Here is a 13,503-nt window from a genome sequence, read left to right on the forward strand (position 1 = left end):
CATTTGGGCCAGCTTTGTTGTACTTTAATCAGCCAACCAGAAGCAAGAGGTAGATCTGAGGGAGAACCAAAAGTTTTTACATGCCAATCACAGGGTAGCCTCACCCTAATGCTGCTTTAGCATCTATTTACTGTGACTGTTTAGTATTAAATAGTGACGTCATTTTCTCACATTTATAAGAGAAAGGACTTTTTTTGCACTTCTTTCAGAGTTCACCCTGTTGGATGTTATTAGGAATGTGAATTTAAGGCTTTTTTGCACTGGCTTCTCTTTTCAGCTCCAAAAGCATCTTTTGTGTACAGTCTTTGTTCCAGTGGCTGAAATGTATACATTACCTGCTTAATGTTTACAATTTGTTCTAGTACTCCAACCACATGCAGTGAATCTTTGCATTGCCACGTTTCTCTGTTGTGATGTGAAATAAGTGTATCAAAGGAAAACAGTTGAGCTTTTAAAATGAGTTTTGAGCATGTTAGCATGTAGCTCAAACACCTGCGATACCTTAGCTCATCACTAAGAACCAGAATCAGAAAAGATAAAGTACAAATATTCCTCACCTGTTTTTTTCCAGTGCATCATTGCATTAGTCATTATTCGTTCCGATTAAATGCACCATCTGGGTGATATTTGTGCCCTCCTACAGATGTGAGTAGCTCCATGAGCCATCGCTGTGCGTCATGTATCCATGGATACCTGAGGCAGTCGGCAGTGTTTCCATCTTTTATTCCCTCTCTCACTCGCTTCCTGAAGAATAGCTCAAGCCCTGTGACCCCATCATGGTCAAGTTCCACACTGAAAGCCTGTCAAACAGAACAATGTGCTTTGACTCATGAAAGGAACACGTGAGATATACTTGATGGAGCTAGCAACTAGTTACTAAGATCATAGCCCTGTGAGGGTTTTTTAGGGCCCGAGCACTAAAAGTGTGAAGCCCAAATTGTATCTGCTCTCCTTATTATCATTACTTGGGCAAATGAATCGCCTTTTTGAGGGTCTGAAGACACTTGAAAGCGCATGAAATTTTGCCCACATGTCAGGCCTGGTGAAAATTCACGTATGGAGAGGACGAAATGGCTCCACAGCATCACCTATGAAAGTATGAACCAGCACACAGACTGAGCTATTTGAATGAAATTTCTTACAGAGGTCCAACAACCCACGATGTACGAAAGGTCAATGAGACCTATGATCCAAACATGACAGGAAGTCCACCATTTTTACTTTACTGTGCCATTTTGGAGATTTGCTGATGTTGTACCTTTTCAAAATCCTCCTTGGGATTTTATCAAATCAACTTCACATTTCAATCTAAACCAAAGACGCTGGTGAATATAAATGGCAAAGCTTTTGAGGTTTCACTGAAGCGTGTGTCCGCAGGATCATTTTGATCATTTGCCATGAAATTTTAATTTGCTATCTTTCACACATACACTATCCAGTCTGGATCAAACTTCTCTAGTGCATCATATTTCATACATGAGTTTTTGAGGCTTCTACGTCATCAGTGTGATTTTTCTTTCCCACCAAAAAACTGAAATAAACTGCATAGTACACTTTTAAGGAATATATTCCCCCCCAAAAAAGCCTGATTTAGGAAATCAGAATCAGAGAGACTTTATTAATCCCATAGGGAAATTGAGTTGTCATAGCAACTAATATACAACAAACATCAAACACTCATATAAAATGAAGTCTAAAAACAAAGATATTGATAGATAAATATTAAAATAAACATATATATATATATATATATATATATACAAGGACAAGTATGTGTGAAAAGGGAAATATGATACAACTTAAAACGTATATGTGCATGTAAATATTTGATTCTTTTTTATTTTTTTTATTCGCCAGGAGGTTCACTAAACACTATTTTCAAAAAACATTTTCTAGCAATTATTTCATGATTCAGGTAATTGTTATAGTGCCACCTAGTGGTAACAGTAAAAGTTGTCTGGGACCAACAACCACGACATGTTAAAAGTGACTTATAATTCAACTTTTTCTCGGTTATGATGCTCAGCTGAACATCTTGACCACATTTACATGCTGGAATCCACTGAGTCACTGCTACTTCAGTACATTTGGTTAAAAAAAATTTTTAAAAAGCTGGCACACTTTAACTCATGACTGCATGATGCCATACATCATATGGTTTTGGCGCTTTCATCTCTTTGTATGTGATTGATACACTATTAGGATTGCCTTTCATGTGTTACAATTTAATGTTGCTTTAATGCTGTTTGAAGGCTCGCAGTGGCATGAAATGATAACTCCCCTCAAATGTGTTAAATTAAAGTAACAAACCTGTTTTGAAAATGTAAGAAATTGAAAGTACAGATAGCTGTTTAAAAATGTATCGAGTAAAAAAAAAAATACTCAGGTAAAGTACAGAACACAAGAATGAGGCGATGTAATGAAATCTATACCATAGGAGCGTCTATTAAAAATCTCGCTCCACGTGGTGAGAAAGAAATGGTCAGTAAGAGATGAGGAAACAATGACGTCCAGCCAAAAACTAAAATTGGAGCTCGGATAGAGAGCGTTCACATCCCAAGCTTGTCAAAGGTAGAATAAAAGACCAAAATATATCTTAATGTAAGATATGTCAGCCTACCAGGCTAAATTACCCAAATTCTGAATATGTTTTAAGCAGTGCTGAATACAGGAACGATTCTGATTGTTCTGTTTTTGTGCTCTAGTTTTAATTATATTCTGTGCATAATAGTCACACAGTGATTTATGGAGTTAATTTGTTTGCTTGAGTTTTTCAACATAAGTGATGTTTTTATGCTGATGACTGCTTTGCACAGGCCAAATTAAGCTGCAAGAAATCCTAGTTAAAAATCAATATCAAAGTACTTTAGCTCAGCATAAAACCCCTAAATGCTAGCATATGCTAAACATGAATGTAAACCCAGAGCTGGTTGGCTTTCCAAACATTTTTAAATAGGAGCTTTATGCCTGGCTGTTGCAACTGAAGATAAAACATGCAAAAAGCAATGCTAAACTTGCAATAGCTGAGCATAACGAATGCAACAGCAACAAAAGTTTGTCTGGATGCTTCTGGGCTTTCATATGAAACTGTTAGCAAAGAAGGCCAATTTCTAATCCTTACCTGTAAGTACACACACGTGCGTGCACGCACACACACACACACACACACACACAGAGCATGGTCCATTTAAATGTAAGAGCAGTTTGAGGGTTTTTTTTCCTACTCAAACATCACGTCTCCTTCAGTTCTAATTTATCTTCACATGAAAATGACCACCAGCCTGTTTCTGTCAGCAGCTCTTGGTGAAAGCTGCCACTGCAGCTCTCAGCTGCCTCTATACACCATAATTGAAGCCATTTGCGGATCAGGTGGAATTCTGGGATTTTGGCCTCACCTCAAAATCCCAAAGCGTGTTATTTTCTCTCTTTCTTTTCTCGGGCCAGTAGGACTCTTACATCAGCCTTCGTTTCCTCTCGCTCTCTCTTTCCTTCTGCGTCTCTTCCTCTCCTCTCTCTCCTTTCCCCTCTCTTTGCTATTCCAGAAAGAAGTCCTTCAGAGGCAGAGGTCACAAACTTGTGGTCCTGAATGCATCGGCGCACAACAGATGTGGAATATTTCCCGAGAAAAACGGTTTGTTTTGAAGTTCAAAAGTAAGTCAAACGTATATTTTTTTCTATTTTTTTCTTTTTTTACATATGTGGCTATTAACTCAAATGTCCACGTAGACATTGAGGGAATTTAGTGTCAGCTTGCCTAAGTTTAGTGAGAGACAACATGAAGGAAGACATTCACTAATTAATCTTATGTTCAAGTAAAAGTAGCAACTGGCTGATACTCAGTAAGGAATCAGTTACTGTAAAGTTACTCACTGATTATAAAAACGCCTCTACTGGAATGAGGGCTCTCAGGGATTCACTTCATTGGTGTTACGCAGTGTATTAAATTCAGTTTTTTTACATTTCCGTTCACATTTATGTCTGAAAGAAGCCCTGCTGCATTTTTGCCACTGTAAAAATTTTGGTTAACGCTTCACATCAGTGACATTGAGTGCAGTTTCTGAGCAGACACTGACACGCGTCTTCACGTGGTCCATACAGGGTAAATAAAATACAGGCACTACGTACTGTCGTGGGAAAGAGCAGGACTCTGGGTTACAGAGAGGTCTGTGTGGGAATTTGTTGCTGTGGCTTTTAATAGTCTCCTATTATAGAGCAATTTGTAACGGCAGAGTTGCAAATTATGCCACCGTGCATCTCTGTGCACATGCTGTTGTGGTAAATGAAACCTTTGAATTCATCCCAAACATCCAAAATGTAATTACAAGTCCCAGACTTTGCTGAGGAGAATTTGCAGAGAGGATATTTGAAAAAGTAACACAGTAATTTACACTGGTTTATCTGATTTCACAAGCTTCCTTTCAGGCGTCCGTGAGGTGAAACTGAAGATCATGGAGGTTAAATTGATCGCCTTCGTTCTCCTGCAGGCTGTCACTGTGAGATCTCAAGTCAACCCAGGTAGACGTTTATCTTTACCCTGCTGGCACTACGCTGACAAATACCCGCTCTTTATCTTTATTAAGTTAAGTTGGAAACAGTGGCCATGACTGCATGAGCCAATCAGAGTGCTTTTTTAATTTTCTTCATTGTGTGATCAAAGCAGTGTAAGAGTCAGATGTATGGATATGTTATATTCAAGCTTAAAATAACTATTTCATATTCCTGAGGGACAAGCATGTTGACAAGATGGAGAGGAGGGAAGCAGGTTGAGGTGGGTGGGCTCAGAAGGCAAGCGTGTGTGTGTGTGTGTGTGTGTGTGTGTGTGTGTGTGTGTGTGTGTGTGTGTGTGTGTGTGTGTGTGTGTGTGTGTACAGTTTAGCTGTTGGTCAAGAAAGCAAACATCTTCAAAACAGGCAGACCTTTCACAGGCAAGGGGGAGAATTCGTGGAAAAAAAAAGTTAGAAAATTTGTAGGCGTAGTTGTAGGTAATGCACACACACACACACCTACACACACCTACTAACACACTCCCTTACACATATGAACTCATTTCACTTTCCTCCCTAGAATATTTTCACAGTCAAAGGCTCGCTTGTTTGCCCGCTCTCTAAAAATCCGAGTGAGGGATTTCGCCGGAGCTCTAACTAAAACTCAAATATAAGTCGAGATGGTGGGAAGTAAACACTGACACTCTGCTCCCTCAACTGACTCTACAGTTATGGCGTCTTACTTGTATCAACGCAGGACTGTAATCTCTTTTCACTGCTTGTCAACCCGTCGCCACACGCACAACATAAGAACAAAGGGAGTCAGGCTTTTCAAACTCAAGCGTTTCTCATGCTAGAAATTATTTTAAAAGATGAAAAATGAAGAGTGGGCAGCTCTAATACCACTCCCTTCTCATTTTGCTTAGACTGGCACCTACACAGTGACGCTTCTGTTTGGCTTTAGAGGCCTTTGCAGGGCTGCAGGAAGAGGGCTAGAGGGGGAAGGGATGAGCTGTGACCACCTTACAGTCAACTACTCAAAGTCCAGAAAATGCTTAAAAATTGATTTTATGTAAAAGTAACCTTATATTACCCTCATATGTGGAAAGACTTTAACCATATCGCACATATGAAAGAACGCGTCAGACATTTATGTGTATGTGTGCTTCGTGTGCTTGTAGAAATGTGCCGCTATCCTCTTGGTATGACCGGTGGGCAGATTCAGGATGAGGACATCTCTGCTTCCAGCCACTGGTCTGAGTCCACCGCTGCAAGATTTGGAAGGCATGTTTGTGCTCTTATACTCCACTTTCCTTCCTCTCATTAGATGTAGAGATTATAGTTTGTCAGGGATAATCCCTAAACTCAGTTTCTTTATATTTGAAGAAATTTCCTAAACTTAAATGCTGCTTTCTTTTAGTAAAAAGGCACCGTAGACTTTGTGTCTGAACCAACATAGCAAGTTTTGTTTTAAATTGGTTTATCTTTTACTCAAAACATTTAAAGTTATTCACCAGATGGATTTGTATTTGTTGAATTGCTGATATATTTCATGATAGAAGTTCATCTTTTAACGTCCCAAAGCTCCTGAGCAGTGACACAAACAGGCTTGTGTTGAGGGTAAGGGGTAAATAGTGTTATAGCACATATTTAGAATACTTTCTTTCTCATAAGATGATCTCACTCAGCCTAAGAAAATATACTTTCATCTTTCAGCAAGCATGTTTAAGTAGCATGCTGCAATCAACCACTATTATTAGCAGTAGTAGTAGTACTGACCTGGTGTGAGGTGTGCTGTGGGATCAGGCTCCAGTCTATTCGCAGCAGATTCTTTAAGTGGTTTAAATCAAGTCTCCATTGAGATTTGATTCTTCATCACATCTATTTGAAATGAGATCAAGGGGATTTGAAGTCCACACTCTTTGCCATGTTCTTCAAATCCCTGCTGAGTATTTTTTTTTCCAATGTTGTTTGGAAATGAGCGAATGCCACTGCAGTGAATGAGCGTGCATCTCACGTGTGAAAGCAACATCCAGATCAAAGCAGGGGCCCAAGGTTTCATGGCAAAACTTTGCTGGCTTCACTGGCTGGCTCCGTTCCCATAGTGTACCCTGCTTCCATCTCTTCCCTTGGTAAACAACACACACGCATGCACGTGGCTTTCCGCGTGATGTAAAATAAAACATCATTCATTAGATGAGTTCTCTTTCCAGGTTGCTTCATGGCCCGGTTCTGGCACTCACTGTCTGTTGTAGGGTCTACATGGGTACTCTGGCTGATCTGTGGCTTATGGTATGCGACGTAGTTCAGTCGTTGCCAGCACTGCAGTAGCTCTATTGCTGTTACTAACACCAGCCTTTGATCCCAAAGTATAACCCTGGGCATCCAAGGCTCTGTTGCAGGTTCACCGGCTGCCAAACCAAAGCAACACTGCGTATGAGTATTTGTTCTGGCAAAGCTACAATCCAATATCACCTAGATCCCTTTTCCTGCTTCCAAAATATGAGTTTCAACTGAGTCTTCATTTGCTGCCTAATGCATCACAATCCCTACAAAGTAATTATGGCTGATTAGTCTATCTATCATGTACTAGTGAACTAATTAGAGCCTTTTAACAATGTGTTCAGTGGTAACATGGAATAACAGGAAGTGTGCAAACATGATTTCTTTCAGACAGGAAAAATCAGGTACATAGGATATAATTTCATTATTCCTCACTGCTTTTTCCTCTGTTCGTATCTTGTAACCTTTTTCCTCGCTTTATGTCTTTTCTTCTCTACCCTGTGTTTGTGTACCTGAACTCTGTGACCTCGGTTTCCTGTACCGACTCTTCCATTTATTTTCCTGTTCACCGTCAGACTTGACTTTGACAACGGAGACGGTGACGGGGCTTGGTGTCCTGACATCATGTCAGAGCCGGACGGCCTCAAAGAGTATCTCCAGGTGGACCTGCGCTCGCTGCACTTCATCACGCTCGTGGGCACCCAAGGTCGGCACGCCGACGGCATGGGTAATGAGTTTGCCCAGCGATACAGGATCAAGTACAGCCGTGACGGCAGCAGCTGGGTGGGCTGGCATGACAGAAAGGGAAGGCAGGTGAGCGTGTAAAGATGTAAAGATGTGTTCTTCTGATTCAAATAAGGTGTACACGTGATACTAATCTGCTATTTATCATCTTAATTTGTTTAACATTGTCCATGATAGTGAAAAATTGAGCTACTGTGTATATTTGAAAATCATTTAAATCTTATCTTTTATCAAATGTTAACAGATCAAATACTATATATGAGCATTTGTTTTTAATATTTCAAATGTTCACTTCTAACTGAATGCTAGCAACATGTTTCAAAAGCATTGTAAAAGGTGCTTGTTTACTATTATAAATGGGGAAACACGAACAACTTGAGTATTTGTGGGAAATGAGACATCTTTCCTCACCTCTGCCAGATCATCGAAGGCAACAGTAATGCATATGACGTGGTCCTGAAGGACCTGGAGCCTCCCATCATTGCCCGTTTTGTCCGCTTTATGCCCGTGACCGACCACTCCATGATCGTGTGTATGAGAGTGGAGCTCTACGGCTGTGAATGGCTCGGTTAGTCATGACACTCAGAGTGGAACATGAAACTTCAACCAAACGATATATTTTACATTACACTTTATATAGTAATATGATGTGAGCAAACACTGAATCAGCTGCGTGTTCTCTTTGACCTGCCTGCTTTAGATGGCCTGATGTCCTACAGCATTCCAGATGGACACCAAATGATCTACAGAGGCCTGGATGTCTTCTTCAATGACTCTGTGTACGATGGAGCATCAGCTGAAAGGTCTGAGTTTAACAAACTTTCTTTGAACTAAAACAACATTTGTGCATTTTAAAAATGTGCATATGTGCAAACCTTAAAAAACCCCTATTTCTATCTTCAGCTCAACCATAAATCCTTCCTCAAGGCTGACGAAAGGGCTCGGCCAGCTGACCGATGGCACCTGGGGTCTGGACGACTTTCTCCACAGCCACAGCTACAACTTTTGGCCTGGCTATGACTATGTAGGGTGGAACAACAGGAGCTTCCCCAGAGGTTACGTGGAGATGATCTTTGAGTTCGACCATGTGCGAAACTTCTCGTCCATGAAGGTAAGAAGTCAGCGCAGGGGGTATTTTAAGCGAGCGGCATGAAATTGTAGAGCTAACACTTTGCTGAATTGAGCTATTCTGCACTATGCTGGGCAAGCACCCACCTTCTACAGCTGCTGTAAAATTTATTGGGGCATTAAAAAAAGAACAGGACAGCCTTGCTGGAGGAAGAAAAAAAATTACATTTTCTGTATAATTAGCCTGATCTTCGTGGATAAGTGCCGTGGCAAGAGATCAGAGATGTAAGATGAATGATATTTCTGCTACTGCACAGCTAGACAGATTAGTCATGGCTACACCTTCTCCTGCACCATCATCTCAGTCGGGCTCTGACTATTTTGAGCACTTTTAAGTAAAAAAAAAAAGAGAGAGACAGAGAGAACTGCCAGGTCGGTAAGGGCTGCAGAATAATAACAGACTATTTAAGTACTTTAATCATGCTTTTCTTATACTTCCACATCTCACCTTCGCAGGTTCACTGCAACAACATGTTTAGCCGAGGGGTGAGGATGTTCAGGCAGGTTACTTGTTACTTTCGGTCAGGATCAGAGTGGGAGGCAGACCCGGTGACCTTCAGGCCTGCTGTTGATCGTGTGAGCCAAAGCGCTCGTTTTATCACGGTGCCCCTCGGGGACCGCACAGCCAGCACCATTAAATGCCGCTTCCACTTCAGTGACCTTTGGATGCTGTTCAGTGAGGTGGCCTTCCAGTCAGGTAAAAGGAAAAAAGAAAAGCAAAGATCAGGTGTAGCCTTTGCTTTAGAGACTTTAATTCAATAATCTAAAGGGAGCATGTGCCGTGTCCCACCACCTTTATTTCTTTCAATTACAGGCTCAGCAGTGTACAATACATCAATGGCTCCTCGCAAGCATGGACACCCGACAAAAATATTACCAGGTGAGCAGCCAAACCTCTTCTGATATTTTCTTATTTAAGTCACTGTTTTCATTTTTGATTATAGGGTAAAATATGAGATAGAAGAAGACATAAATGTGTTGTTACTGTTTGATTTTGATTTCATGTAAAAATCTGTTTTTATATTTCCTTGATCGTGTAATGCACCTTATTTTAGATGTGGTTGGACTTCTAATGCTTTAAAAGGTTGCATGACCTAAATTTCTCCTGGCTCAACACTGCCCCCTGCTGATAATAGCAAGAATTACTGATTATTATTAGAATAAATGGCCGGTTTCTTATAAAATATAATGAAACAAAAGCATTATGTTTGAAAAAATTTAATTATTTTAGAATTTGAACCGTAATGAATTACATTAAATTCATGTCAACATCCAACTCTAATGTGGTTTGTTAGGGGATGATCCTACACATAAAGTGGATGACAGCAATACAAGGATCCTGATTGGCTGCTTGGTGGCCATTATAGCCATCCTATTGGCCATCATTGTCATTATCCTGTGGCGACAGGTCTGGCAAAAGATGCTGGAGAAGGTGAGAAAAATTTTTTATTTTAAAATCATTTAATCAATTTTAGTTATTTGAAGTTACAGTAATGATTCAACATCCACAACTGATTATATGGTGTGACGTGTGCACTGAACCCTGGATGCACAAAAACAGCATTCATAATTAGTTGGCAAACTTAAATTTGTTCCCAAATTTTAAAAATATAGAACAAAGGTAAACAAGAAGTAGACTCAAGAAGGCGATAAGGTGATCTATACTCAAATCAGCATTTTCACTGCTACGTTTCTTTTGGGTTTCTTTGGGGGTTTTGTGGCTACAGATATTGTATGAAAAAAAGACGTCATTATCAAAAGCACCAGAGCTTTCCTTTCCCTCCATGTCAGTTTCTTCTTATATCATCACATGACAACACTGATGTCCTGCAAAACCTCTCAAGACTTTCACGTTGTAAAAACACCGCAGATACCAACTGCTTCTCTCTTGCATCTTCAGGCATCTCGTCGCATGCTGGATGACGAGCTCACGGCTCGTCTCGCCATCCAGACACGGGCCTTCTCCTTCCACCACTCGTCTCTCTCCAGTGAGAGTGGGTCGACCTCCAACTCCACCTATGAAAGAATCTTCCCCCTCTGTGCCGACTACCAGGAGCCCTCACGTCTCATCCGGAAACTGCCCGAGTTTTCTCAGTCCACTGAACGCCTCGGTAAGCTGTCTAAAGGAAATAAGTGAACATCTTTGGAGGTCAGCTACAGCGACACGTCCCATCCTCCGTCTTTTCTTTTCCAAATAAGAATCGAGTACCCCCTGCAGAGCCTTTGCAGCCGGAGGCTCCGATGGTGCCCCCCACTACGCTGAGGCAGATATCATCAGTCTGCAGGAGTCTTCGGACAGCAGCATCTACTCCATCACAGCTGTCAACATGAATTTCTTTGCTGGCACAGATTCATCCATGAGGGAGTTCCCCAGACAGAAGCTCACCTTCAAGGAGAAACTGGGAGAGGGCCAGTTTGGAGAAGTATGCCCAGTAGCTCTAATGTTTGCTGGAGATGCTTTAAGGGCTTTAAACTCATTTTCTCTTCACCGCCATTATGCTATTGTAACTTTATAGCTATCATTTATAAAATGCAATGACAGCGCTTGCTGCCTGGTAAAAGCAGCAGACTATGAAATCACTACATGCTGACAGATAGGAAACACTTAGTGGTATTAAACAGATGGTTTCGAGGGATGCCAAGTGGATGATGAACTGACAAAGTGCTCCTCTAAACAGGTCCACTTGTGCGAGGCAGAGGGCATGCAGGACTTTTTGGGTGAGGATTTGTCCATAGAGGGAAACAATGAGTCCCCTCTGCTTGTTGCTGTTAAAACACTGCGGGAAGATGCCAACAAGAACGCAAGGTAAAAGAAACTTTTACAGAGATGTACTGGTACGGCTTTTCATTCAGTTGCCAGTCAAGTTGTAGATTACGTAACCCTGTCGTTCTGCAGGAATGACTTCCTGAAGGAGATCCGAATCATGTCTCGTCTGAGGGACCCCAACATCGTCCGTCTGCTGGCAGTGTGTGTGGACACAGATCCTCTGTGCATGATCACTGAGTACATGGAAAATGGTGACCTAAACCAGTTCCTCTGCAATCTCAGACTAAAGGCCGCTGATGAAGATGAGATCGAACAAGAGGAGACGGAGGGGAAGAGCATAGTCAGGTAGGTGTAATTCACATGTAATTGAAATGATCATCAGGGAAATGACACAAAGAGCCACTTGGCTCACACTATGTATTTTCTCTCTCTTAGTTACACCACGCTGATCGGCATGGCAGTGCAGATTGCATCTGGTATGAAGTATTTGTCCTCTCTTAACTTTGTCCACCGTGATCTGGCAACCCGCAACTGCCTGGTGGGTAAGAAATACACCATAAAGATCGCTGATTTCGGCATGAGTCGGAACCTTTATAGAGGGGGCTACTACCGGATCCAGGGCCGAGCTGTACTGCCCATTCGCTGGATGTCATGGGAGAGCATCCTACTAGTGAGTAATCTATGGATTTGGGACATTATCGCCTCCATTTATCCGTTATTTATAGACTAAGGGAAATCTGACATTCCACTACAGTTTTATTGGGTTTTTTATTGTTCTACGATTATTGCTAATCCACATATATTTAAAAGGTTAGTATAAGTTCTATACAGAGGTGACAGCAGATCAATTTTAAATATTTTATACATTTTAATTTAGAATTTTTAAGCTTTAAATTTATACCAATCTGTCTATGATCTTTTTTTTCCTCAGGGTAAGTTCACTATGGCTAGTGACGTGTGGGCCTTCGGGGTGACTCTGTGGGAAATTCTCACTCTGTGTAAGGAGCAGCCGTACTCCCAGCTCTCTGACGAGCAGGTCATTGAAAACACAGGAGAGTTCTTCAGGGAACAGGGCAAACAGGTGAGCTTCACACCACTGTACCTGACAGTCCTCCTGAGTGCCACTGTGGAGGATTTTAGGATGTAATAGTTCTCAGATATGTATGTAGATGTGTCTTGTAACACTTATAATACTCATAATACTGTATTGAGAGTATTGTGCTTCATCCTACCAGGTGTACCTGCCGAAGCCTCCCTGTTGTCCTGACAGAATTTACAAGGATCTCATGCTAAGCTGCTGGAGGAGAAACGCCAAGCAGCGGCCGAGCTTTCAGGAGATACACGCTCAGCTGTTAGAGAGCCTGGCGTAGCAGAGGAGATGTATCGTTCCACTGTGCTGTGCAGGGTCTCGGTTGCTTCCTTTGGTTTAGATTCATTTATTTGGAGTCAGACCCATAAAATATTCACTTTTTTGTCAATGCCTGCTTCTCAAAAATTATGCTCTAAATGGAGAGATATGTGAAGGTACAGACTACACTTAAATATAGCCTCCTATTGTAGATATAATGCAGATAGTTCTATTCATACAGTGCATTCAGACCTCTGTGTATTTATTATTTTCTTATGATTTGTTATGCTGTCTATTTATGCAATAATATCCCCCTCCCTTTTCTTTTCCATCATATATCTAATCCTATTGCACATTTATTATGTGAGCACTGTTTTGTGTTTTTGTCTTTTATATTTGAATTTTGTCATGAGGGAAAACGTTTTCCTGATGAGATTGTGCTTTCGTATGCAGAAGCTGATGTAGATTTTTTATAAACATGTTTATGTCCTTTTTCAGAAATGAATTTATTGTACATAGTGGGGGAAATAGCAAAGAACAACGTTTTAACGTCTGTTGGACCAAGGATACCTGTAAATAAAGAAGAAATGCTATTATTATCCTTCGTTTGTATGTTTGGTTTTTAATATACGATAAGTTTGATACTTTTTAGCCTGCTGGGGTTGCTAACACAGCTGTACTCTCAACCGTTGCGCTCTTTAATCGTTTTGGACCACCTCGCTCTCTGTAGTGAAATCTGATTGGCCAGC

At 41.0% G+C, this 13,503-nt stretch overlaps 1 protein-coding gene across 2 annotated transcripts; it reads left to right on the forward strand.

Annotated features, from left to right (window-relative positions):
• Nucleotides 1-1,184: 1,184 nt before the first annotated feature.
• LOC120727802 (discoidin domain-containing receptor 2-like) lies at nt 1,185-13,443 on the forward strand. 2 transcript variants are annotated; one of them, XM_040022324.1, is made up of 17 exons: nt 1,185-3,651; nt 4,412-4,515; nt 5,666-5,768; nt 7,343-7,580; nt 7,932-8,079; nt 8,212-8,314; nt 8,415-8,622; nt 9,096-9,336; nt 9,454-9,519; nt 9,935-10,071; nt 10,540-10,750; nt 10,839-11,062; nt 11,318-11,445; nt 11,536-11,751; nt 11,842-12,076; nt 12,338-12,487; nt 12,642-13,443. In XM_040022324.1, the coding sequence occupies exons 1-17, from the start codon at nt 3,587-3,589 to the stop codon at nt 12,774-12,776; spliced, it is 2,712 nt and encodes a 903-aa protein (XP_039878258.1). In that variant the 5' UTR covers nt 1,185-3,586; the 3' UTR covers nt 12,777-13,443. The 2 variants fall into 2 exon arrangements, with proteins under 2 accessions (XP_039878258.1, XP_039878256.1); XM_040022322.1 differs by having other exon boundaries at nt 4,423-4,515.
• Nucleotides 13,444-13,503: the final 60 nt, after the last annotated feature.

The sequence above is a fragment of the Simochromis diagramma genome, unplaced genomic scaffold (assembly GCF_900408965.1).
Source record: "Simochromis diagramma unplaced genomic scaffold, fSimDia1.1 OVJJ01000205.1, whole genome shotgun sequence".
Lineage (NCBI taxonomy): Eukaryota > Metazoa > Chordata > Actinopteri > Cichliformes > Cichlidae > Simochromis > Simochromis diagramma.